The 23557-nt window shown below is 40.7% G+C and overlaps 2 protein-coding genes across 4 annotated transcripts in view; one reads left to right on the top strand and one right to left on the bottom strand.

The window, feature by feature from the left end:
• LOC139747479 (transcription factor RFX4-like) overlaps positions 1 to 5257 on the bottom strand; it is a 58410-nt gene extending 53153 nt beyond the window's left edge. For both annotated transcript variants that reach the window (XM_071659848.1, XM_071659849.1), the window contains exon 1: positions 5077 to 5257. The gene's annotated coding sequence lies outside the window, so the exon portion shown is untranslated. The remainder of the gene's footprint in view (positions 1 to 5076) is intronic.
• A 6915-nt stretch (positions 5258 to 12172) lies between these two features.
• Positions 12173 to 23557, top strand: part of pigeon (protein) — a 54731-nt gene continuing 43346 nt past the window's right edge. The window contains exons 1-4 of one of the 2 annotated variants that reach the window (XM_071659803.1): positions 12173 to 12294; positions 13626 to 13810; positions 18614 to 18683; positions 22374 to 22489. In XM_071659803.1, coding sequence (XP_071515904.1) covers positions 12246 to 12294; positions 13626 to 13810; positions 18614 to 18683; positions 22374 to 22489 — 420 coding nt within the window. In that variant the 5' untranslated portion in view covers positions 12173 to 12245. The remainder of the gene's footprint in view (positions 12295 to 13625; positions 13811 to 18613; positions 18684 to 22373; positions 22490 to 23557) is intronic. The other variant, XM_071659804.1, reaches the window with a different exon arrangement.

Here is a 23557-nt window from a genome sequence, read left to right as displayed (position 1 = left end):
TATACCAAAGTTAAACAAGAGTGATCACAAAAGATTTAGAAGTGAGTAGTTTTTCGAGATTTACGATTGTATTGTAAATCACTTTCACGAATCAGACCCCAAATATAATCTGCCATCATGTTTTCGTTATATGTTCCATGGTAGCGGCGTTCAAAGTCTAGTATACCCTGGTTGAGCGCTCGCCTTGCTCTTCCGAATACGCTTCCATTTCTCCTTGAATTGATCCAGATGATCGTCAAGGATATGGACTTTGAGGGACATCCTGCAGCCCATTTTGCAGTAGTTCTTCACCATAGTCTCAACCAGCTCCACATAGTTTGCGGCCTTGTGATTGCCCAAGAAGCCCCAAACCACTGCGACAAAGCTGTACCAAGCTGCTTTCTCCTTCCTAGTGAGCTTCTTGGGGAATTCCTTGAACTCCAGGACCTTCTTTATCTGTGGTTCCACGAAGACACTGGCTTTGACCTTTGCCTCAGACAGTTGAGGGAAGAAGTCTTGAAGGTACCTGAAGGCTGCAGACTCTTTATCTAGAGCTGTGACTAGTTGTTTCATTAGGACTAATTCTATTTGCACTGAAGGTCCGGATACGTGCTAGCAGGTGCAGTCTTGCCAGTCCCACGTCTGGAAGGGTCCAACATGCAGAAGTAGCAACTGCTGGAGTGGTCAGTGGGTTCCTGCCAACTTCCTGGGATACCGAACTTCACGGCTCTCCTTTCCCCACTGTATGATCCTGCAAAAAAACAATATGAAATTGTGATTATGAAAGATAATTATATATTTGTTTACAAATTCATTTTACCGATGACTAATGTGCAAGACTTTCACTCAACATATTTCATATATTTTTTTCAGTAACATTGAAAGCTTTAAAAAAAAATGAAATTAAAGGAAAATTAAGTTTCAAAAAAATCTATGAAATGTTATAACATAAGATTCCGCCATCCATACGGGCAACAACTGTCCATCTTACCTTCCAGAGTTGTTGTCGTTGTTGTTGTTGTTGTTCGCTGGTGAAATGAGGTGGCCAGAATTTGTCTTGATCCCCTGGGGTCAGGCCGGCCGAAATATGCCTTGTAGGCCTGGCACATCTCAGCTGATGCTGCCATCCAGTACTTTTTCGCTCTTGTTTTGATAAATTGTCGGCAGACATAGTAAAATGCGTCAGTCTGCAGCTCAAGGATGCCATCTCAGAAAAATGTATGTGTATGTATCCACGTAGGCAGCTACATCTAAACTGAACTGTTTGGCTTAGATCCTTATGTTTATATTACTATTTATATTACTGGAAACCTCTAGAAAGTTCTATATCAGCTACTCAGCACTGAATCTATCTGGAATGTTCTGAAAAATTGGTAAATTTCAAAATATCACTCTCCTGATCACAAAAGTAAAATTTCAAGGGAATAATAGCCATTTTCTATACTTTTTAGACAAAATCAATTAAAAAATAACACACTGCCCGGCAAAAAAAAATTGTTACACTACAATTGAAGATTAGGTACACTAACTGTAAGCAAAGATTGGAGATATTTACAAGTAATTTCAAAGGAGGTTTTGAACCATTACAAATGATTGGTGATTCACAAATCTGATAATCTATCTTTTTTCTGCCATTTGACGAATTTTAGTCATTTACAAACAATTCAAAAAAGTCAAGAAATTGAAATAATAAACGAAAGATTTGGATACTGAGGAAAGCAATCCCGACTCAGCAGTGAGACGGAACGAACTTTTTTTCTTTTCCGTTGGGGCTCCGGTCACGGACAGAAGCCCACATCAAGACCAGGATTTAGTTGATGTATAAAGAGGTTAATGAGAGGGGGAAAGAAGAGACGAGGAAGAGTATTCAAGAATTTTGGAGGAAGTGAAAGACCTGTCTTTTGAAATGTGGCGGGTCATCATTATTGGGAGAGACATGAGAAGGTAGAGAGTTCCAAAGCTTCGAGGTGTTGGGAAAGAAACAGTTATCAAAACGGCCCACCCTTGAGTTGCCAACGGCCACATAGTATTCATGTGATGCAGTTTGTTAACAATTACAAACACGATAAGTTCCCATTTTCCCCGTGAACTCATAGGAATATCTTGATCACGCGCAAAATTGTGATCCTTTCCAATTGTATATATATATATATATATATATATATATATATATATATAAGAGATGAGGCATGTTTGGGTATAATGGCATGTGTTATGATCGGCACATAATCAGTTCCCATTTTAAGCCCGACATCACGAACGTATAACACAGCGGAACCAGCCTCGCTCGACGGTACGACCCCAGAACATAACGTTACGACCCATGTGTCTGTTAACGTGACCCCTGACCCGACCAGGTCAAAGGTCACCCTATTATACCCAAGGGTCGTAAAGCAACGCTCAAAAACATTGTACGCTTACCTGATAACCTCGTCGGCAACTCTGGACCCTCGTGTGATTCTGTCCACTGCCTTGTGTTCTAAGCGCTCATTTTGGTCATGAATGCTCATAAGAGCGTTCGAGACGCTCAAGCTGGCATTATATGCGTTCAACACTTACATCTTGCTTGATCTGTATCGTGAAAATACACACGTTTAGCGTTCTAATGACACTAGATTAGCAAGGATGAATCATAAGCGTTCAACGCTCAACAGATCAAACCATAAGCGTTCAGCGCTGGACACAGGAACAAAAGACGAGTGTTCAACACTAAACACAAGGTTGAATTGTAGGTGTTCAACGCTCAATGAATTTAAACTTACGGGCGTTCAACGGTCAACACAAATACAAAGCATTAGCAATCAACGCTTAACACAGGTGTAGATTATAAGCGATCAACACAGCGTGAACTATAGGTCTTCAACGGTAAACACGGAGCAAATATGTGTTCAGTGCTGAAGGCAAGAGAAAAGTATGTGTTCAAACATTCAACACAAGACAAAATATAGGTCTATCATCGCTTAACACAAGGACAAATTATAAGAATTTATCACTTAACGGAAGACAAATTATAGGTTATTCAACGGTCAACACAAGGACAAATTTCAGACGTTCAGGGACAAATCATAGGCGTTTAACGCTGGACAGAGGTACAAATTATATGCGCTCAACGCTCAAAAAATGACAGACAACAGGCGTTCAACGCTAAACACAAGGACAGTTTATAGACGTTCACAACAAAGTAAATTGCTATAGGTGTTCAACGTTTAAAGGAAACTAGATTCACAACGTCACGTTATGGATGTTCAACGCTTTGTTCACATTTCACAACGTCACGTTATGGATGTTCAACGCTTTGTTCACATTTCACAACCAGAAAGTTAGAATAAGCAAACAGAAAGTTCAAGGGGTAAACAGGGCGTTCTAAATAAAGCTTTCAGGTTGTGGCTATTGAAGAAATTGAATAACAACTTAAGAGAACAAGGCATATGGTAGAGAACACGAGAGAGTTCTAGAAGTAGAGCTCGCAGTGGTTTTTTAGAAGTGAACGCGTTCGGGTTCCGGAAATAAAGTGCGTTAAGCTTGTAGATGTTGTGTGATGATGTTTCTCAAGTAGAGCGTTTGAAGGTTTTGAAAATTAGAGTGTGTGGGTGCGGAGAACAGTAGAGTGTGTGGGTGCGGAGAACAGTAGAGTGTGTGGGTGCGGAGAACAGTAAGTGTGTGGGTGCGGAGAACAGTAAGTGTGTGGGTGCGGAGAACAGTAGAGTGTGTGGGTGCGGAGAACAGTAGAGTGTGTGGGTGCGGAGAACAGTAGAGTGTGTGGGTGCGGAGAACAGTAGAGTGTGTGGGTGCGGAGAACAGTAGAGTGTGTGGGTGCGGAGAACAGTTGAGTGTATGAACGTATGCAACAGAGTTCGACATACCATAATGGCCACATTAGGAGCTTCCTGATATATCGCTGCACGTGTCGCGCATATCGTCCATAACATTATATCGCCCAGAGCTGTTGAACGAGTCTATCGCTGGGGTTAACAGATGTATTGCTGGCGTCAACCAATAATTTGCTGGCGTTGAACAATATATCGCTGGGTTAATAGAATATCGCCGGTGTCCAGAATCGTATTGCTTTTCTTAACAAGAATATATCCACGATGAAAATAGTATATCGTGCATTACTGCAATATATCGCCAGATCAACGGAATACACCGACGGAATCAAAAATCATGTTACTGGGATCAAAATGATATATCACCACGAATATATGATATATCACTATGAAGATTCTTATGAGTGTATCGCTAGTATACTCTGGTTAATAGTATAATGAGCTACATTTATCACCTCCCAGAGAAGCAGATTCAGTCAGGCAATGACCCTCTAAGTATACTCCGGGCGGCATAGTATACTGCCAAGACATCACTGAGTGTAAGTAATGGATCTTATCATACCACAACTTGCAACACATGAGAGCATATCAAGTATCACAAAACCCACAGAGAGAGTAGTATAATCCCGCCAGAGTAACAGAAGTAGTTATGTGATATATGGACACTAGCCAAGTTAGAGTATGACAACTACACGAGAGTATGCCATAGAACGACCATACCAGTATATGCTGGTATAACAACCACGCCAGTGTATGCTGGTATAACGATAGCACCGATGTATGCAAGTATGATTACCCGTGTTAACATAATGAGCATACTTCTAGTATTAGGACCACACTGCTCTGTTCTAGTATAACGTCCACACGAGTGTATGATGGGACAATGACCGCACTGGGGTATGATGGTATATTGACCACACCGGGTATGATGACCGTATAACAACGAAGCTTTGGTGTTGGCGGGAAGGTCTGCGTCCGAGGTTATACTGGCCAGACCACACCACACCACCGCGCCACACTGACCACCTCCACGCTGGCTGGATCTGCCTACCTGATGCCTAGTAGTATGGTGGACCCCGGGCTGTGTGGTGGACCCCGGGTTGTGTGGTGGACCCCGGGTTGTGTGATGGACCCCGGGCTGTGTGGTGGACCCCGGGTTGTGTGATGGACCCCGGGCTGTGTGGTGGACCCCGGGTTGTGTGGTGGACCCCGGGCTGAGTGGTTGCTAAGAGAAGGTAATGACGGTTAATGGAGGCTGGGGCTGACTTACCTGGCCTTCCTGATGGCCGCCCAGGGACCCAGACCGCAGGGGCTTCACCGAAATGGCGGTCTCTCGTGTTCCAGGGGCGGCAGGTGGAGAGCGAGGCAACACCAGGCACTACAGCCCCGTCAGTAGGACGTTATAGACTTCACGATATTGAAATGCCAACGTTGCGAGTGTCCGCTCTGGCCTTCCGCTGGATAAGGGATAAATTAAGCTGTAATTTTTCTGCACAGATTAGTACGACGTCGGGCCCCTCCCTGCCGTAGGGACTCGGGAAGACACCGACCAATGAGCGACAAGCGCTTGAGAAGTGGGCCAATGGGAGGGAGGGTCGGGTGGAGGCCCCGCCCACTAAGAGCGTTCTTTGATTTCCTTGGGAGTCCATATTAGACGTTCAGTCAAGGGGAAAGATGCGCCGCGACCAGAAGTTGTTGTTCAGCGGCATCTTGGCTGACATTATTGTACTTGGCTCTCCTTTACCGCAAGAGCGCTTATTCTTATATATCATCAAGGATTCCGGCCCTTTCTCAGGCATCCGCCTACCACACTTTTGCACCCGCGCCCCACGCGGCGAAAATCTTAAAAAACTATTTTCTGTCGACCCGATTGTTGTAAATATGCTTTTTTTTTATATATACGTCAAACGTTACGTTTAGTGAAAACACTGGAGAATTTATAAGAATAAGTCGATTGTAAAGATGAAGAGGGGGAGTGGTGGAGCTGCTTAGACTGTAGCGATGAACGGGAGGGGAGGGGGGGGTTAGTGATGGTGATGGATGGGGGAGGTTAATGTTGGTGATGGATGGGGGAGGTTAATGTTTGTGATGGATGGGGGGTTAGTGCTGGGGATGGATGGTGGAGGTTAGTGCTGGGGATGGATGGGGGGTTAGTGCTGGGGATGGATGGGGGAGGTTAGGGCTGGTGATGGATGGGGGGTTAGTGCTGGGGATGGATGGGGGAGTTAGGGCTGGTGATGGATGGGGGGTTAGTGCTGGGGATGGATGGGGGAGGGTAGTGCTGGGGATGGATGGGGGGTTAGTGCTGGTGATGGATGGTGGAGGAGGGAAGTTAGTGCTGGTGATGGATGGGGAGATTAGTGCAGGTGATGGACCAGTCACCTCTCCCCAGAGGCTCCAAACAGCCCAGCAGCATTTCCTCCCGTCCCCCACCTGTGCTCAGGGGACCCTGGCACCAGCTGCGCCACAGTAAGGACTGAGCACCATTCATCCGCATCCAAGGGGCTTAGTACCATTACCCCCGGGTTCAGGGACCCATGTGCAGACCCTGAACCAGTCACCCCCGGGCTTAGAGACCCATAAACAGGCCCCCGACCAGTCACCCTCACCCTGGTCAGTGTCAGTGGGGAAGTTACCATGGGTCTGAGTGCGTCTCTTACAATTGACTCCTCTGGCCGCCTATCACCCCACACCTGGTCCCTTGTACATCACCTGGTCCCTTAAACCTCACCCGTCACCCCTCATTCTCCCGGTGAATTGTACGTCACCCTTCCCCTGGTCCCTTGTACCTCACCTCACTCGTCTGCTGCACACACTTGGAAATCGACATGGTCCCTAACACGTCGCCAGATTTCCACACATTAAGATAACAGTTAAGGAAACCAACTGTCTGCTGGCAAACATTGGAATCCCATTCAAGTTTATGGAGAAGGAAATATTCAGCAAACTTTTCAAGTCGTCCATAAATAGAATATACTTCACAAGTTTGTTCACCGCACCTTAAGAAGGTCAAAGACCAAATACAGGTGGGTCAGAGGAGAGCAACAAGTATGGTACTAGAACTGACAGAGTTGAGTGATGGAGAAGACTAGAGGATGTAGTGCCACGGGAGGGAAGATGTTGTGCCAAATTTCAAGAAGAGAGACCTGGAGATGGAACCTCAGACTGGTATTTGTTTTGATTGTGGATGGCAGAATACTGGAAGACAAATGGATGACTATTTTCAAATGAAAACTTTTCTTTGTGAAAAACAGCGGGGTTTTAGGGAAATGTGGTCATGCATTAGCAAATGTCTTTGACTTCTAAAAGAAAAGGAGCTTTGTTTTAGACAGAAGAGAAGGGTGGATTGAGTGGACTGTGTGTTTTTGGACAGCCAGAAGGCTTTTGTCAGTGTAGCATAGTAAAGGTTGATGAAGAAGCTGGATCTTTGGACCAGAGTATGGGGGAGATTCTTTCGATGGATACAGAATTACATTACTGGATGGTTGGCGCGACCAGTGGTGCACTGCAGGGCTTGTCCCTGACGCTATTTCTTTGCTAAATCTGTGTATGGTGACAAGAAGGACTGGACTCATCCGTACCCAAGGCTTAGGTCATGAGAGAAGTAAGGAATGAAGAGGATTAAATCGACTTACAATGTGACTTGAACAAACTGCAAAGTTGGTCTGTTATACGGGAAAGCAAGAAAAGCATATAAGATGTTCCGGAGGACGACAATGAAGATGATACCGGTTATGAGGATGAGTTGCAATGCGTTACAGTTGATGATAATATGGAGTGAGTTGATGATAATCTTCAAATCTCTGATTCTTTCGAAAGAAGCAAAGGTAGGGCTGCCAGAGGCCACAATAAAAAATTAAGCAAGAAACTTCCCAGAAGATATGTAAAGCAGTATTTTCAGTGTCAGAGTGGTGAATACACAGAATGATAAGTGGTGATGTTGAAAATGTTAACTGAATACAAAAGATTATAAAGTTGTGTCATATGAAGTCCAAAAGATGGGACCACACAAGTGTATAACTCTTCCCTTGCTGTACAACTTACACACACACACACACACACACACACACACACACACACACCTGGTATAAGCTAAGGTGTATGTTTGTATGTATACATATATTTTTTTCATACATATTCGCCTTTTCCCGCGTCAGCGTTCCAGAACAGATGACTGAGCCTTAAGTGAAAGCTCCCCACTTGGCCCCCTTCTCTGTTCCAGCCCCCGTTCTTGACCCTTTCAGTCGCCTTCTACGACACGCAAGAAATACGTGGGAAGTATTCTTTCTCCCCTATCCCCAGGAATTGTATATACATAGATGATAAGATTGTTAAGGAACGGAGCAAAACGAGTGTAAAACTCTCTCCTCGTAACCCACAAACAGCAATCACACATCGAATCGTCCACAAACACATCTGTTATTCTCTTCACGACGCCTCACCTACATGGTAACGCACTTTTTGAGAAACATGCGTCATAAAACTGTACACTAGCCAAAAGAACAGACATCGTCTGCTTACCAATCAAAGACGTGCGCCATCTGCACAGAGAGGCAAGATTACCTCCAGCGAAATCGCCCATTAGTCATCTGGGCACCTAGGTCACTGCTCCGTGTCGACCCTCCCCACCCGAAGTGTTCTACAACCGACCACCAGCTTTTATACTGTAAAGAAAAGCCTCATCCCTGCCTTACATCACAGTTCGTTGAATAGTGTGAACCAATGAATTCAACATTTTGGACTCAAACTTTGGGTTTGACTCGTGTATTCTAGGAAGTTCGTATAATTGGAAGAAGAAAGCTAAACTAATGAACGGTTATCTTACACTGATAATGAGAAGTTTGTCACTTCCTTAGTGTATGTCTTCCCCCTAGTATCATGTCAATAGGTTAAGTTAGTCATCCCTGAAATCCAAGCCTTGTTCCATAGTTCATTGTATTGAAATATTTATACAAAACCCATAACTTAAATGAAAGTCAGTTTTGTTTAATTCTAGTGGTGTATGATTATAATTCTACCACATTCCTGTATCTTATAAGTTATAGTTTATAGTTTTTTTAAGATTCATCTCTCTGATTCCGCAGGTGACCAGTGCATTTCCCCTCATTTCATTGCACTTAGTCTATTTAGTCTTAAGTTATTATTTTGTCTAGTTTTGCGTACTCGTTAAATCTCGTTGTATGTTTAATTGCGTGAATTATTGTTTCTGATGTGTGGGTCGAGCACATAGGTTCGACTCCTGGTTCCTGCAGTCTGTCCACAGTCAACCCAGTTGTTCTTCCTCCCCCAAGGGTGGGTTGGTCGACAGAACGGGTACCTGGCTTAGGCTAGGGCACACACACACACACACACACACACACACACACAATTATGTGTGTATGTGTGTGTGTGTTTGTGTGTTTGTGTGTGTGTGTCTGTGTGTGTGTGTGTGTGTGTGCGTGTGTGCCCTTTCTTCGTCTGTTTTTAGTGCTATTTCACTATTATACTTAATCACTGTTTCCCGCGTCAGCGAGGTAGCGCCAGGAAACAGACGAAGAATGGTCCATCCACTCATACACACACACACACACACATATATATATATATATATATATATATATATATATATATATATATATATATATATATATATATATATATATATATATCATTTTTCATACTATTCGCCATTTCCCGCGTTAGCGAGATAGCGTTAAAAACAGAGGACTTCCTCACATGGCCCCCTTCTGTGTTCCTTCTGGAAAGTTAAAAACGAGAAGGGAGGATTTCCAGCCACCCGCTCCCTCCTCTTTTAGTCGCCTTCTACGACACGCAGGGAATGCATGGGAAGTATTCTTTCTCCCCTATCCCCTGTCATGTGTAATGCACCGAAACCACAACTCCCTATCCACATCCAGGCCCCACAGATCTTTCCATGGTTTACCCCAGACGCTTCTCATGCCCTAGTTCAGCCCTTTGACAGCACGTCAACCCCGGTATACCACATCGTTCCAATTCACTCTATTCCTTGCACGCTTCTCACCCTCCTGTGTGTTCAGGGCCCGATCGCTCAAAATCTTTTTCACTCCATCCTTCCACCTCCAATATGGTCTCTCGCTTCTCTTTGTTCTCTCCACCTCTAACATATATCCTCTTTGTCGATCTTTCCTCACTCATTCCCTTCCTATGTCCGAACTGTTTTAGCAATCCCTCTTCTGCTCTCTCAACCACACTCTTTATTTCCACACATCTCTCTTATCCTTTCATTACTTACCCATCAAACCACCTCACACCACATATTGTCTTCAAACGTATATATATATATATATATATATATATATATATATATATATATATATATAGAGAGAGAGAGAGAGAGAGAGAGAGAGAGAGAGAGAGAGAGAGAGAGAGAGAGAGAGAGAGAGCTACCGGACTCCACCTGCTTGAGATTACACCTAGGGTGAAAAGTCACTGCTACTGGAAGCAAAGCCATGGGCAGCAAGAAGAGCCTTTGTAATTATTTTGGGTAACACCAGAACTCTTCATAGAAACTGGTCTTGGGGAAATGATAGATTTCACTTGCTTAGGGTTACAGCGGAAATGGTCTCCTTTGTCGTGGGAACACTTTTTGAAAGGGGTCATTGGGTTATATATATATATATATATATATATATATATATATATATATATATATATATATATATATATATATATATATATATATTATTACTATTATTATTATCATTATCATTATTTATTATTTTGCTTTGTCGCTGTCTCCCGCGTTTGCGAGGTAGCGCAAGGAAACAGACGAAAGAAATGGCCCAACCCACCCACATACACATGTATATACATACACGTCCACACACGCAAATATACATACCCATACATCTCAATGTACACATATATATACACACACAGACATATACATATATACACATGCACACAATTCACACTCTGCCTTTATCTATTCCCATCGCCATCTCGCCACACATGGAATAACATCCCCCTCCCCCCTCATGTGTGCGAGGTAGCGCTAGGAAAGACAACAAAGGCCCCCATTCGTTCCCACTCAGTCTCTATCTGTCATGCAATAATGCCCGAAACCACAGCTCCCTTTCCACATCCAGGCCCCACAGAATTTTCCATGGTTTACCTCAGACGCTTCACATGCCCTGATTCAATCCATTGACAGCACGTCGACCCCGGTATACCACATCGATCCAATTCACTCTATTCCTTGCCCGCCTTTCACCCTCCTGCATGTTCAGGCCCCGATCACTCAAAATCTTTTTCATTCCATCCTTCCACCTCCAATTTGGTCTCCCACTTCTCGTTCCCTCCACCTCCGACACATATATCCTCATGGTCAATCTTTCCTCACTCATTCTCTCCATGTGCCCAAACCATTTCAAAACACCCTCTTCTGCTCTCTCAACCACGCTCTTTTTATTTCCACACATCTCTCTTACCCTTAAATTACTTACTCGATGAAACCACCTCACACCACACATTGTCCTCAAACATCTCATCTCGTATATATATACGAACAAAGTGTATGGGAACGCGTGCCTTCATAGAACATACAAACCTCCAACAGCCAGGATCGAACCCGGGACCCCTGATATATATACATATATATATATATATATATATATATATATATATATATATATATATATATATATATATATATATATATAAGCAGTACGAGTTGGCTGTTTCTCCGCTCAGCGAGTTAAAACGAGGAACAGTCTTATTTGCTCACATCTACTCTGTAGCTGTCTTCCAAAATGCATTCCAAACAAAAACAAAAAACTATCCATAGTTAATATCCACAAATTTTTACTTAATATCCTTTGATCACTTCATATGACTTGGTTCATACCAAATCAGTACACCCTCTTCACCTAGTTACCACTCCTCTCTCTTGCCCTAATATTCTTCAAATAATCAACCCTCCTCACTCTGCATAATGTCCTCAAGCTTTTCATATCCAACACTCAATCCTCTTCCGTTCTTTTTTACTGAGTCCCGGCCCATCGTTCCCACCCATGCATCACCGTGATCTCTATTTTCACACACTCAGAACCTTGCTCCCCCCTCCCCTTCCTATCCCTCCAATGATTCATTTCAGCTTCCATTATTCCAACCGCCGCATGTGTAATCCCAGGTATCTACAAAATTGGAATAGTTTGCTTCGGGATGGCTTGGCTCGGGATATCTTGACTCAGAATAGCTTTGCTCGGAATAGCTTAACTCTGGGTAGCTTGGATTAGAATAGCTTGGTTCGGGATAGCTTGGCTCGGATTGCTTGGTTTGGGATAGCTTAGCTTTAGGTAGTTTGGCTTGGGTTAGTTTGCCTCTGGATTGCTTGGCTCTGATTAGTTTGGATTGGTGGAGTGCGCAAGGTGATGCGCCGCTCCTGGTCCGGGGTAAACAAACAGACGACACTTGGAGATGGCGGCTGTAACTGCCAAACCTATCCTGTTTTTAGAGGAAAATCAGTGTAGGATATAAGTATATCGTTAAACCATTGGTCATCTTGTTAATCATATATTCTATAGTATTGTAGTGTATGGAATTATATCGTAGGAGGCGATGTCTTGCTGATGTTTGTTTTGTCGTCAGCGACGTAAAGTAACATTTAAATTTTACTTGTGTAATTTGAAAGACCATAAATATGATCTTGTACAAAGATGTAAAACAAACTTTTACTGCAATGCACATAGGATCGTTACCTTTTCGTCAAAATAGTCTGTATTACCATAATATTAAGTATTTATGTCGAAACTTGTTTTGGTAGTGTAATTATCAAAAGGAAACGCTGGTAAACCACAAGTTAGGGGCATCACGTTATTATATGTGAAATATGAGTGATACTATTTAGGTATTTTATATAATGAATGGAGTCAGGCACAGTGTGATTGAAATAATGTTTCCTACGATATATAGAACATTAGAGGATGTTACCAACTGAGCTACATACCGATACTAGCTTTGGTTGTTTGAATGCAGTCTCATTAATGGAGATAGATTTCTGTGGTATCAGAGATATCAGATGTAATCTGTAGGATTATCTGAACTGTAGATGTAATCAGTAGGATGATTATCTGAACTGTAGATGTAATCTGTAGGATGATTATCGGAACTGCAATTGTTGAGATATCTTTGACACTGAATTTAGAAGTATTAAGCAAGGAGAGCTGGGTGTGGAAGATGAGGGAAAATGTTGAACTGATTAGATCAAAATTATCTGAACAGCTTAACTTGATCTAGGGTAGGTTGTACTATCTTCATTTAAATATAGTGGAGCCTAGACAAAAACAATCTTTGCTTTTGAGTAGGAAAGGAAATTCAAGCTTCAATTGTATATAATGGCCCTACATTACTTAGGAGACTATTAGTCAATAGTTAGATCTCAAGATTAATAAAACTTTGTTATAGAAGTTGGTATCTTTGTATTAGTTACAGGATGTTGTATTATCTCCCATTCACAGTCAGTAGCTTTGTCTAGTATTGACTGGTCTTTATCCACAAACTTTATTAGCATGCATTGTGAAAACAATCTCATATTAATGCCTTATTACAAGGGTTAAGTTAGGTGTGTTGAAGTGGTAACTAAAACTTATGCTGTGCCAAGATTGATTGTCTTACTTTATGTCTCATATAACAAGGGAACAAGGCTATGCTTGATATGTCCCTGGAATTTTGTTGATACACACCATGTTAAGTATGTAAAGAGGTGTTGCAAGAAAAGTATAAAACAAGATTAGATGTCTTATAGTTTAATTTGATTCTAGCATCGACTGAAATGATATTCATTTTTACCATTTCCAGACTCCAACTTTGAATGGATTGGTGAGAGTCAAGATGGGTCTCTCTTGTGCCGCTGGGAGGAGGAAGTGCTGGTAAGAGGCCCTCTCGATGGCTCAGGAGGGGACGGAGTACCTGAGGGTGCCACAAGCTCTCTAGCCTTTGCTACACAAATTGCTGTTGCTACTCCAGATCTTCACTCTGCCCAGGTTAGCTAGAATTCCATTTTTTTCTTAATTACTTCGGTATCCCTGATTATTATTTAGTCTTGTTTTCACAAAGGTCAGAATGGGGGAAATTGGCAGTTATCTCATGCAAATAATTTGATCAAAGAGAAGCTAAGTGAAATGGAGTGTTTTAAATACCTGGGAGTGGACATGGCAGCAAGTGGAACTATGGGAGATGGTAAATTGTAAGATAGGTGAAGGAGCAAAGGTCCTGTCTTTATTAAGGAGTGTGTGGAAAGATAGGTCCCAGTCAGTAAGGGCAAAGATAGATATATTTGCTTGTATAGATATATATAATGCTGACATGTATAACCACCAAAAATCAAAGCCCTCCTGTCTACAGCCAAGCCCCACATACTTTTCTGCAATTTCAAATGATCCCATCACTTTCCTTGGTTCAGCCCACTGGTAGCATATTACCTCCTTTGTACCTCATTGGTCCAGTTCATTGTATCTTGAGCATGCCTCAAACCCTCATGCATGTCAAAGCCCTAAAAATTGAAATTATCTTTCAGTCCATCTTTCCATCTTGTCCTCATTCTTTTCCTCCTCCATGTTTTCTCCTCCTTCTCAGGCATCTTCTCCATATGTCCAGACCACACTACTTTCTCACTGTTTCATTTTTACTCACTGAACCCTTACTCAGTTCCTCCCAAAAGACTCTGTTCCTCTCTATTCTCACTACCAGATGCATAAGCCTTGATAGTTTACACTTCTTGTAATGTGCTTTCATTCTCACTCACAATAGGGTAGAACTTACTTCCTTATACTCTTTAACAAACCCCCATTACTTATCCAACAGAAATGCCACCCTCTCCTTTGCTCTTACCCCTACACTAAACACAGACTTTACTCCTTAGATATTCCTAGCCCATTCTCCTGAACTTAATTTCAGTCAAAGCCAGAACATTCAGGTTCATCTCCCTGAATATACTACCTATCTCTCTTCTCATTTCTCCTGGTTACAGCCAAGGACATCCAGAAACCCCAGCGTGATCCTTCGAAGAGGATGAGCACTCCTTGCTTGTTCCTTCTGGTCCCACAAATAGAATTTTTTTGTTCATACTTGATTGCTGTTTCCCTTGGTAGCAAGATAGTGCCAGGAACAGACAAAGAAAGGTCACATCCACTCACATCCATTCTCTAGCTGTCTTGTTTAATTCACCGAAACCACAACTCCCAGTCTACAACCAGGCCCCACAGACCTTTCCATGGTTTATCCCAGATGCTTCACATGCCCTGGTTCAGTCTGTTAATAGCATGTCACCCCATGTATAGAGGAAAGTATATATTTTATTATTTTTGCTTTGTGGCTGTCTCCCGCGTTTGTGAGGTAGCGCAAGGAAACAGACAGAAGAAATGGCCAAACCCACCCCCATACACATGTATATACATACACGTCCACACATGCAAATATACATACCTATACATCTCAATGTACACATGTATATACACACACAGACACATACATATATACCCATGCACACAATTCATACTGTCTGCCTTTATTTATTCCCATTGCCACCTCGCCACACATGGAATACCATCCCCCTCCTCCCTCATGTGTGCGATGTAGCGCTAGGAAAAGACAACAAAGGTCCCATTCGTTCACACTCAGTCTCTAGCTGTCATGCAATAATGCCCGAAACCACAGCTCCCTTTCCACATCCAGGCCCCACACAACTTTCCATGGTTTACCCCTGACGCTTCACGTGCCCTGATTCAATCCACTGTCAGCACGTCAACCCCGGTATACCACATCGATCCAATTCACTCTATTCCTTGCCCGCCTTTCACCCTCTTGCATGTTCTGGCCCCGATCACTCAAAATCTTTTTCACTCCATCTTTCCACCTCCAATTTGGTCTCCCACTTCTCCTCGTTCCCTCCACCTCCGACACATATATCCTCTTGGTCACTCTTTCCTCACTCATTCTCTCCATGTGCCCAAACCATTTCAAAACACCCTGTTCTGCTCTCTCAACCACGCTCTTTTTATTTCCACGCATCTCTCTTACCCTTACATTACTTACTCGATCGTACCACCTCACACCACACATTGTCCTCAAACATCTCATTTCCAGCACATCCACCCTCCTGCGCACAACTCTATCCATAGCCCACGCCTCGCAACCATACAAGTATATGTATATATATTTTTATTTCTTTTCTTTCAAACTATTCGCCATTTCCCGAGTTAGCAAGGTAGCATTAAGAACAGAGGACTGGGCCTCTGAGAGAATATCCTCACCTGGCCCCCTTCTCTGTTCCTTCTTTTGGAAAATTTAAAAAAAAAACGAGGGGAGGATTTCCAGCCCCCCACTCCCTCCCCTTTTAGTCGCCTTCTACGACACGCAGGGAATATGTGGGAAGTATCCTTTCTCCCCTATCCTTAGGGTATATATATTATACTTGATTGCTGTTTCCCACGTCAGCGAGGTAGCGCCAGGAAACAGACGAAGAATGGCTCATCCTCTTATATAAACATATATTTACATAAACACCCTTACACCCACATATACATACATATACACATCAATATATACACATATCCATGCATATACATAAACATACACATATATTCCTTGGGAACTTTTCGTGTTTCATTTTCCCCGTGGACTCATAGGAATATCTTGATTACGCGCAAAGTTGTGATCCTATCCAACATACACACACATATATGTCGCGGGAGACAGCGACAAAGCAAAATAAATAAATAGAAATATATATATATATATATATATATATATATATATATATATATATATATATTTTTTTTTTTTTTTTTTTCATACTATTCACCATTTCCCGCATTAGCGAGGTAGCGTTAAGAACAGAGGACTGGGCCTTTGAGGGAATATCCTCACCTGGCCCCCCTTCTCTGTTCTTTCTTTTGGAAAAAAAAAAAAAAAAAGAGAGGGGAGGATTTCCAGCCCCCCACTCCCTTCCCTTTTAGTCGCCTTCTACAACACGCAGGGAATACGTGGAAAGTATTCTTTCTCAGATGAACATCGTCTGATATTTTGTGCAAAGAAGTTCAGGAATTTGCCAGATTTTCTGCAGATTATCACCTCCTTGCACAAGCTATTTATTGTCAACTGGAACTGAAGAATTTAGTTAAAGAAAGCAGACACAAAGTCCCTAAACTCTTCATTTTGTACATACCATCCATTGTGCAAGTCATTCATTCTCATTCTTTTTAAGAGTGACTTAAGAATCATCACACAGAGGAAAAGATAAGTCCCATCCTTGGTTATGTTACTCCCATCAACCAATGTAATGTGAGGTGAAAATGGAGGAAATGTTTCCCTGAAATACTGCACATATCTATTTGTTTCCTCCACTGACATTCAATGGAAGAAGTTGGTAGGAACATTAAGCAGAAGCATTAAGGTAGAAGTAGTCTGTAAGAACTTAAGGTAGGAACCTTTGCTAACACTGAGCAAGAGTTACCTTCTGCCAATGGCCTGCTAAGGATTATGCACTAAAGGCGAAGAAGCAATATTGGATTTCACCAATCATGGAGACTCTATCTTCATATATATATATATATATATATATATATATTCTACGACATATATTCCTTGCGCTACCTCGCAGGCGCGGGAGACGGCGACAAAGAAAATGAATAAATAAAATATATATATATTCATACTTGCTTGCCTTCATCCATTCCTGGTGCCACCCCGCCCCACAGGAAACAGCATTGCTACCCCTGCTTCAGCATGGTAGTGCCAGGAAAACAGACAAGATAAGGCCACATTCATTCACATTCAGTCCCTAGCTGTCATGTGTAATGCACCAAAACCACAGCTCCCTATCCACATCCAGGCTCCACAGACCTTTCTTTGGTTTACCCCAGATGTCTTACATACCCTGGTTCAGTCCATCAACAACACGTCGACCCTGGTATACCACATCATTCCAATTCACTCTATTCCTTGCACACCTCTCGCCCTCCTGTATACTCAGGCCCCGATCGCTCAAAATATTTTTCACTTCATCCCTCCACCTCCAATTTAGTCTCCCTCTTCTTGTTCCCTCCACCTCTGACACATATATCCTCTTTGTCAATCTTTCCTCACTTATTCTCTCCATATGTCCAAACCATTTCAACTCACCTTCTGTTCTCTTAACCACACACTTTTTATTTCCACACATCTCTCTCACCCTTTCATTACTTAATCAAACCACCTCACACCAAATACTGTCTTCAAACATTTTACTTCCACCTTATTCACCTTCTTTTGTACAACCCCATCTATAGCCCATGCCTGGCAACCATATAACATTTTTGGAACTACTATTCCTTCAAACATAGGAAGATTTTGATGCACTGTAAATAACATTGATAAGTATTGCATAGATATTGCTAATATATAGAAAAAGTAATGCTCTTTTCATAAGTGTTGATTGCTTACAGTACTGTAGAAAGTAGAATAACAAAATAACAAGATTATTTTCATGTAAGCAGTTGATGACAGCTTCATTATTGATGATTACCAGACCAGTATGCAGTATTCTCATACAAAATTTACATTATTGATGCTTTTTCTTGGATTCATGAGGGTGTGCAGCTGGTCAGTAAATGAATTGTGTGAAGTTTCTTCCTGCATAGCTTACTTAAATTACAGGAAGTAGCTTACATGATTTGGTTTAATGGTTAACTAAAAGTTGACATCATTTACGTGATCTGACACAGGGATTAAGGCTTTCCAGAATGCTAATAGCAGCATTTGCATTACTTCATTGGTAACACAGCATGCAACTCTTCTCTCCAACACAGGTCTTATACACATTTGATAAGGTTGTACCTGTGGTCCAAGCTTCAGTCAATGCTTCCAGGACTTTGCTAGGTAAATCTCGGTGTCTTGGAACTAAGCTGTACATTTTTTCTTCCTGTAGTTGTCTGTGTTTGTATTTGATTTTTGTCTGTTTCTCCTTATGATTTTTTATGTGTATAAAGTTTTATTTTTTTGTTTGAGCTTAAGGTGTGGTTGAATGAATAAATGTTGGAGAAAGATGGGATTTCAGATATTTAAGGGCTATGAAAAATAAAACTAAAATAACTGCTGAAATGTTCAGAGGAATATTGGGTGGTAGGTAAGTGGCTATATCTTTGAGGAAACTTACTAAAGGTAAGAATATGACTTTAGAGTGGTGGGTGATGAGAAGTAAGAATATGAATTTATATCTATGGATAGTAGGCAAGTGGCTGTAGCTTTAAAGAACCTCATGAGAAGTAATGATATAAGTTTAGAGGAACATTTGATATAAGGATCCTCTTGGGCTGGAGAAAGAACTTGAAGAGAAAATACAGCTGGAGTAGATAAGCTGGTATGTAGGTAACTAGGATATTGCCATATCTCTTCTGCCAGGAGGAAATATAAGCACACATACAAACAAACTGTATGACATAACCAAAGTGCAGATCACATGGCAACTGTAACATAAACTGCCACACAATAATGAGGCTCCTTGTCATGTACGTATGTGTATGTACAATATGTATATTATTACTTATTGTAACCCCAAGTCCCCTTTTATTGGAGTTTATGCAGCTTCTAGGCTGTAGAGGGAGAAGTTTCTAAACAAGTGTATTCCTTGTCATCCATTGACAATGATGCTACCTCGTCAAAGGTGACCTTTCTCTGGTGGTATAACCACAGGCTGGTGGAATGTAGTAACATTCAAGTGGAAGAGGATGTATGAATCAGTTGTTTGCTTTGAAGAATGTAAGAAAAACATAGAGAAATAAAAGGGTTTTGTATGTGGCATTTATGGATTTGGGTTGATAAGAGATGCTCTGTGGAAGGTTTTACATATCTAAGGAGTGAGAGAAAAGCTACCAGAAGTAGTGAAGAACTTTTTACCAAGAAAATGAAGCATGTCTGTAAATAGGAAGAGAGGACGATGAGTGGTTCCAAATGAAATTGGGTCTGCAACAGAGGTGTATGGTGTCACCAAGGGTGTTTAGTTCGTTTATGAATGGGTTGGTGAGGGAGTTGAATACAAGGGTCTTTAAGAGGTAAGAAGGTATGCAGTCTGTTGCAGCAAGGGAGGCTTGGGAGGTGAGTCCGCTATTGCTTGGTGAGGACACAGCACTGATGGTAGATTCAAGTGACAAAATATGGAAGCTGGTGCCTGAGTATGGGAGAATGTGTGAAACAAGAAAGTTGAGAGTAAATGTGAATAAAAGTAAGGTTTAGTAGTGGAGAGAAACCGTTTGATTGGAGTGTAAATTTGAATGTAGAGAACCAGGAAGAAGTGAGATGTTTTAGTTACCTGGGAGTGGAAATGATAGCAAATGGAACTGTGGAATCATGGAAGCTGAAGTAAGACATAGGGTTGGTGAGGGGGGTGCACGAAGACAACAGTGATATAGGGCAATAGGAAGGTGTTTGATTGTTTTTGCGGTTTTATTTAGAACATTACTTCTTGGAAATTTTCCAGGTAGAACTGGATTGAATTCTTTGCCACAACTTTTGTAGCTTTTGCTTTTGTTACTGTTTCCCAGTGAAACGTAGGAAAAGGAGGTTTGATGAAGCAACAAATCTTTGATAAGAGTTATTCGATTTAGACTGCTTTTGATAGATCTTGAAGGATACCTTTTGTAGATGGTTAGGGAACATGGCTGCTGAGAGAATTAGCTTGTAATTATGTGACTAAACAAAGTAGTAAACAGGGAGATGAAGTTTGGGGGTTACATGGAAGGAGATAGTTCATTAGTCAGTGAGACTGGTTAGAGTATGTCATCCAGAGAGGCTTGTGAGCAGAGGAGGGGAATTAGTGTCAGAGAGTTTATTAACAGTTTTCATTAAAGTATATCTGTTGATGAAAATGATGAATACGATGACATGAAAAGGTGAGGATGATTGTTAGTGTATTTTGCAAGTGGATAGGTGTGTGAGAGTATTTTATTAAGGGTAGTGGAAGCATGTTTAATGCATTGAGAAAAGAAGTGTTATAAAGTTCTAAAGAGACTGAAATTAGTAGCTGAGAACATCTTAGATTAATGCTTTATTCATATACTGGAGAGTGGTACCTTCAGTAAGTTAAAAAGAAAGCAGTCAAAGTATTCTACGATGGATTACTTTACAGTGTGCCATTTTGTAGTAGTTTTAGTGCATGTTATATGATGCACAAAAGGGATTTATTTCCCAGCTATAAACTTTTTCCTGTTTTGTAATTGTATGACTTGAAGAATGTTTTCTTATGTTTTGTGTTTCCCTGAAATTATTTTATATTCATGTGCTTGTATATATGTCTTAGCCTTTTGTTGAAAGCATTGCCAACATTTTTGTAGCTTGAACTACTTTGACAAATTAGATTTAGAGTAATTTCATGTATTTTGTAAGTTTTTAAAGAATTTCTTGTTTTGTGTTGCAAATAAAGCTTATATGTGGATGAATTTGCTTTATGAATTGTAATTGGATTAAGAAATACAGGAACAACATCCTGAATCTGACATCATTAGGACTTAGACATACTTGGTTTTTCAACACTAAAATCAGTAGCTCATCCTAGGTCTAGTTCCATGACGAGCCTTTGTGATAGCTAACACTGTTTCTACTTTTAAACATACAGTTTTTGAAGGGCTGTCTTACAAGACTTGCCAAATACACTGCTGGGATTATCAAATAAGGTTTTATCCTATACCCTTATCAGTGACATCAGACTACCACATTCTTCCATCTTGGCCATCTACACTATCATTTACTCATTTTCATTGATTTCATTAGGAAAGGCTTCACTCTGGTCAAGGCTAAACTTGATTTTGGATAGGTTTGCCAACTCCAAGAATTAGTCTCTGTCTTTTGGAGATACCAATATCTTTTTGTATAGATAATGGTATTTATTTATTTATTTATTTTGCTTTGTCGCTGTCTATATATGCATTAATGATTATGTTGTTTTTCACTTGGGAAGATGAGTAGTTACTTCTATCATTTTGGTAGTTCACATACATTTTAATAGTCAGTGCACTTCATTTGGGGAGATAGTACCACATTTAAATCCTCCACCATGTAAGTTTATGCTCAGATGCTTATTTGGTTCTATCCTTGACAGAGAAATGGTTAACTTTCCTTTGAACCTAAACATCTTTTATTATTCTTTTATGTTGACAAGTTTGTATCAAGTACATGCTCTTGGATATCTAGCAAAAAGCAGTTTGTTAGCTTATAATGAAGAAACTAGTGGCTTCTGTTGTTATTACTGTTTTCCTTAACTTTAATCATATTTCTCATCTCATGATCCCCTTCTTAGGAATGTCTAAATTAAAGCATTAGGCAGTATTGTGATATACTGATTCCTTCCATCAAAATTAATAGATAATATGCAGCTTTACTAATTTGGCCATAATTTAAGTCATAAGAAAACTTTGTTGTTGTGATACTGCAAAATCTTAACTTTCTTTTTTAATGTACTTTTTTTTAATTCTAGAATTATGTGAATTATATAAGTTAACACATGAGATTTTTTATTGATAGAGCTATGTAATAAGTCTTTATATGGAGGAATATTAATATATTTCAATGTTGCAGGTTTTGTGACTCGTCGTAATATTGGTGAAGGAAATAAATATGCTGCATATGTAGCAGAAATTGCACCACAGGGTGGTGTATTTTCGCTAAATATTGATTGTTCTAGACAAATACTGGTGAGCAAATTCCTGGTGATTTTTTCTTGATCTTTGTTTCTTCATTATGCTTCAATGGTCTGTCATGACTGGTTTCTGACATTGTTGCTTTTATTGTTCTTTTCCCACAAGTTTTAACTATGACTTCAGCTTGTCACTTACACAGAAAGGGGCAGGCTTGACTGTATATAAATTGAGTATATAAGGGGAATTGGCTGGAGTGCGAATTTGACAGGGGTAAGAAATCAAAACAGTGTACTGTCACACTAAATTTTGATTGTTAACAGTCAGGGTAATACCCTTTGTTAGAACTGAAAACCAGAACACTCATGCTTTTAATGATTTCTCCCTCAAAAATGATACATTTCTAATTAATCAAGTGAGAAAATGTTTCCCATGTTTAAATAGATTTATTAAAATCATTGCATAGCACAGGATATATGAGATATGTGAACTACTGTGGTTAAAATGATATTTGATGTTGAGGGGATTTCAGGTATACTTCTCTCAAATTAAAAGCAAATAACATTCATGCTGCTGAAATAAATATACTGTCAACATCCCAGGCTGTAAAAGGAACTTTTTGCTTAAACCCATGTCATTCACAAAACACATTTAAATACAGATGATCACTCTTTATATTGCAAAGTCTGATACCTTCACTGCTTTATATAAGCTTATGAATCACAGATTCATAAAAATTCTGAGCAGGTGTTAACTCTGATTACTCATCAGATAGATAAGAATCAAGTTTCTAAAGCAAAAGCTGAGAGTCTAAAGGTCCCAGAATTGTTACTACACTTGCAATTAGGTTTGTCTTGTTTACTTTGAACTCACAGGAGACAGATCATATTAGTTTAGTGTCAGTGCTTATTATTTAAAGAGTGTATGAAGACCATTTTCCAACAGAATTCTTCAGCAATATGCCATTACAAAATCTTTGTCACCTATAGTCCCTGTTTAAGATTCAGTAAGAGACATCCTGACAGAGCCTTCATGAGATTAAAATGAATGAAAAAGGTGTAAAAGGGTGGACAGATTATCTCTATTGGTGCCATTGGTAGCGTGTAGAGTTAGCACAAGATTACT

Source organism: Panulirus ornatus, chromosome 68, assembly GCF_036320965.1.
Source record: "Panulirus ornatus isolate Po-2019 chromosome 68, ASM3632096v1, whole genome shotgun sequence".
Lineage (NCBI taxonomy): Eukaryota > Metazoa > Arthropoda > Malacostraca > Decapoda > Palinuridae > Panulirus > Panulirus ornatus.
The sequence above is the reverse complement of the archived record's forward strand: the minus strand, read 5'-3'. Positions and strand labels throughout refer to the sequence as shown.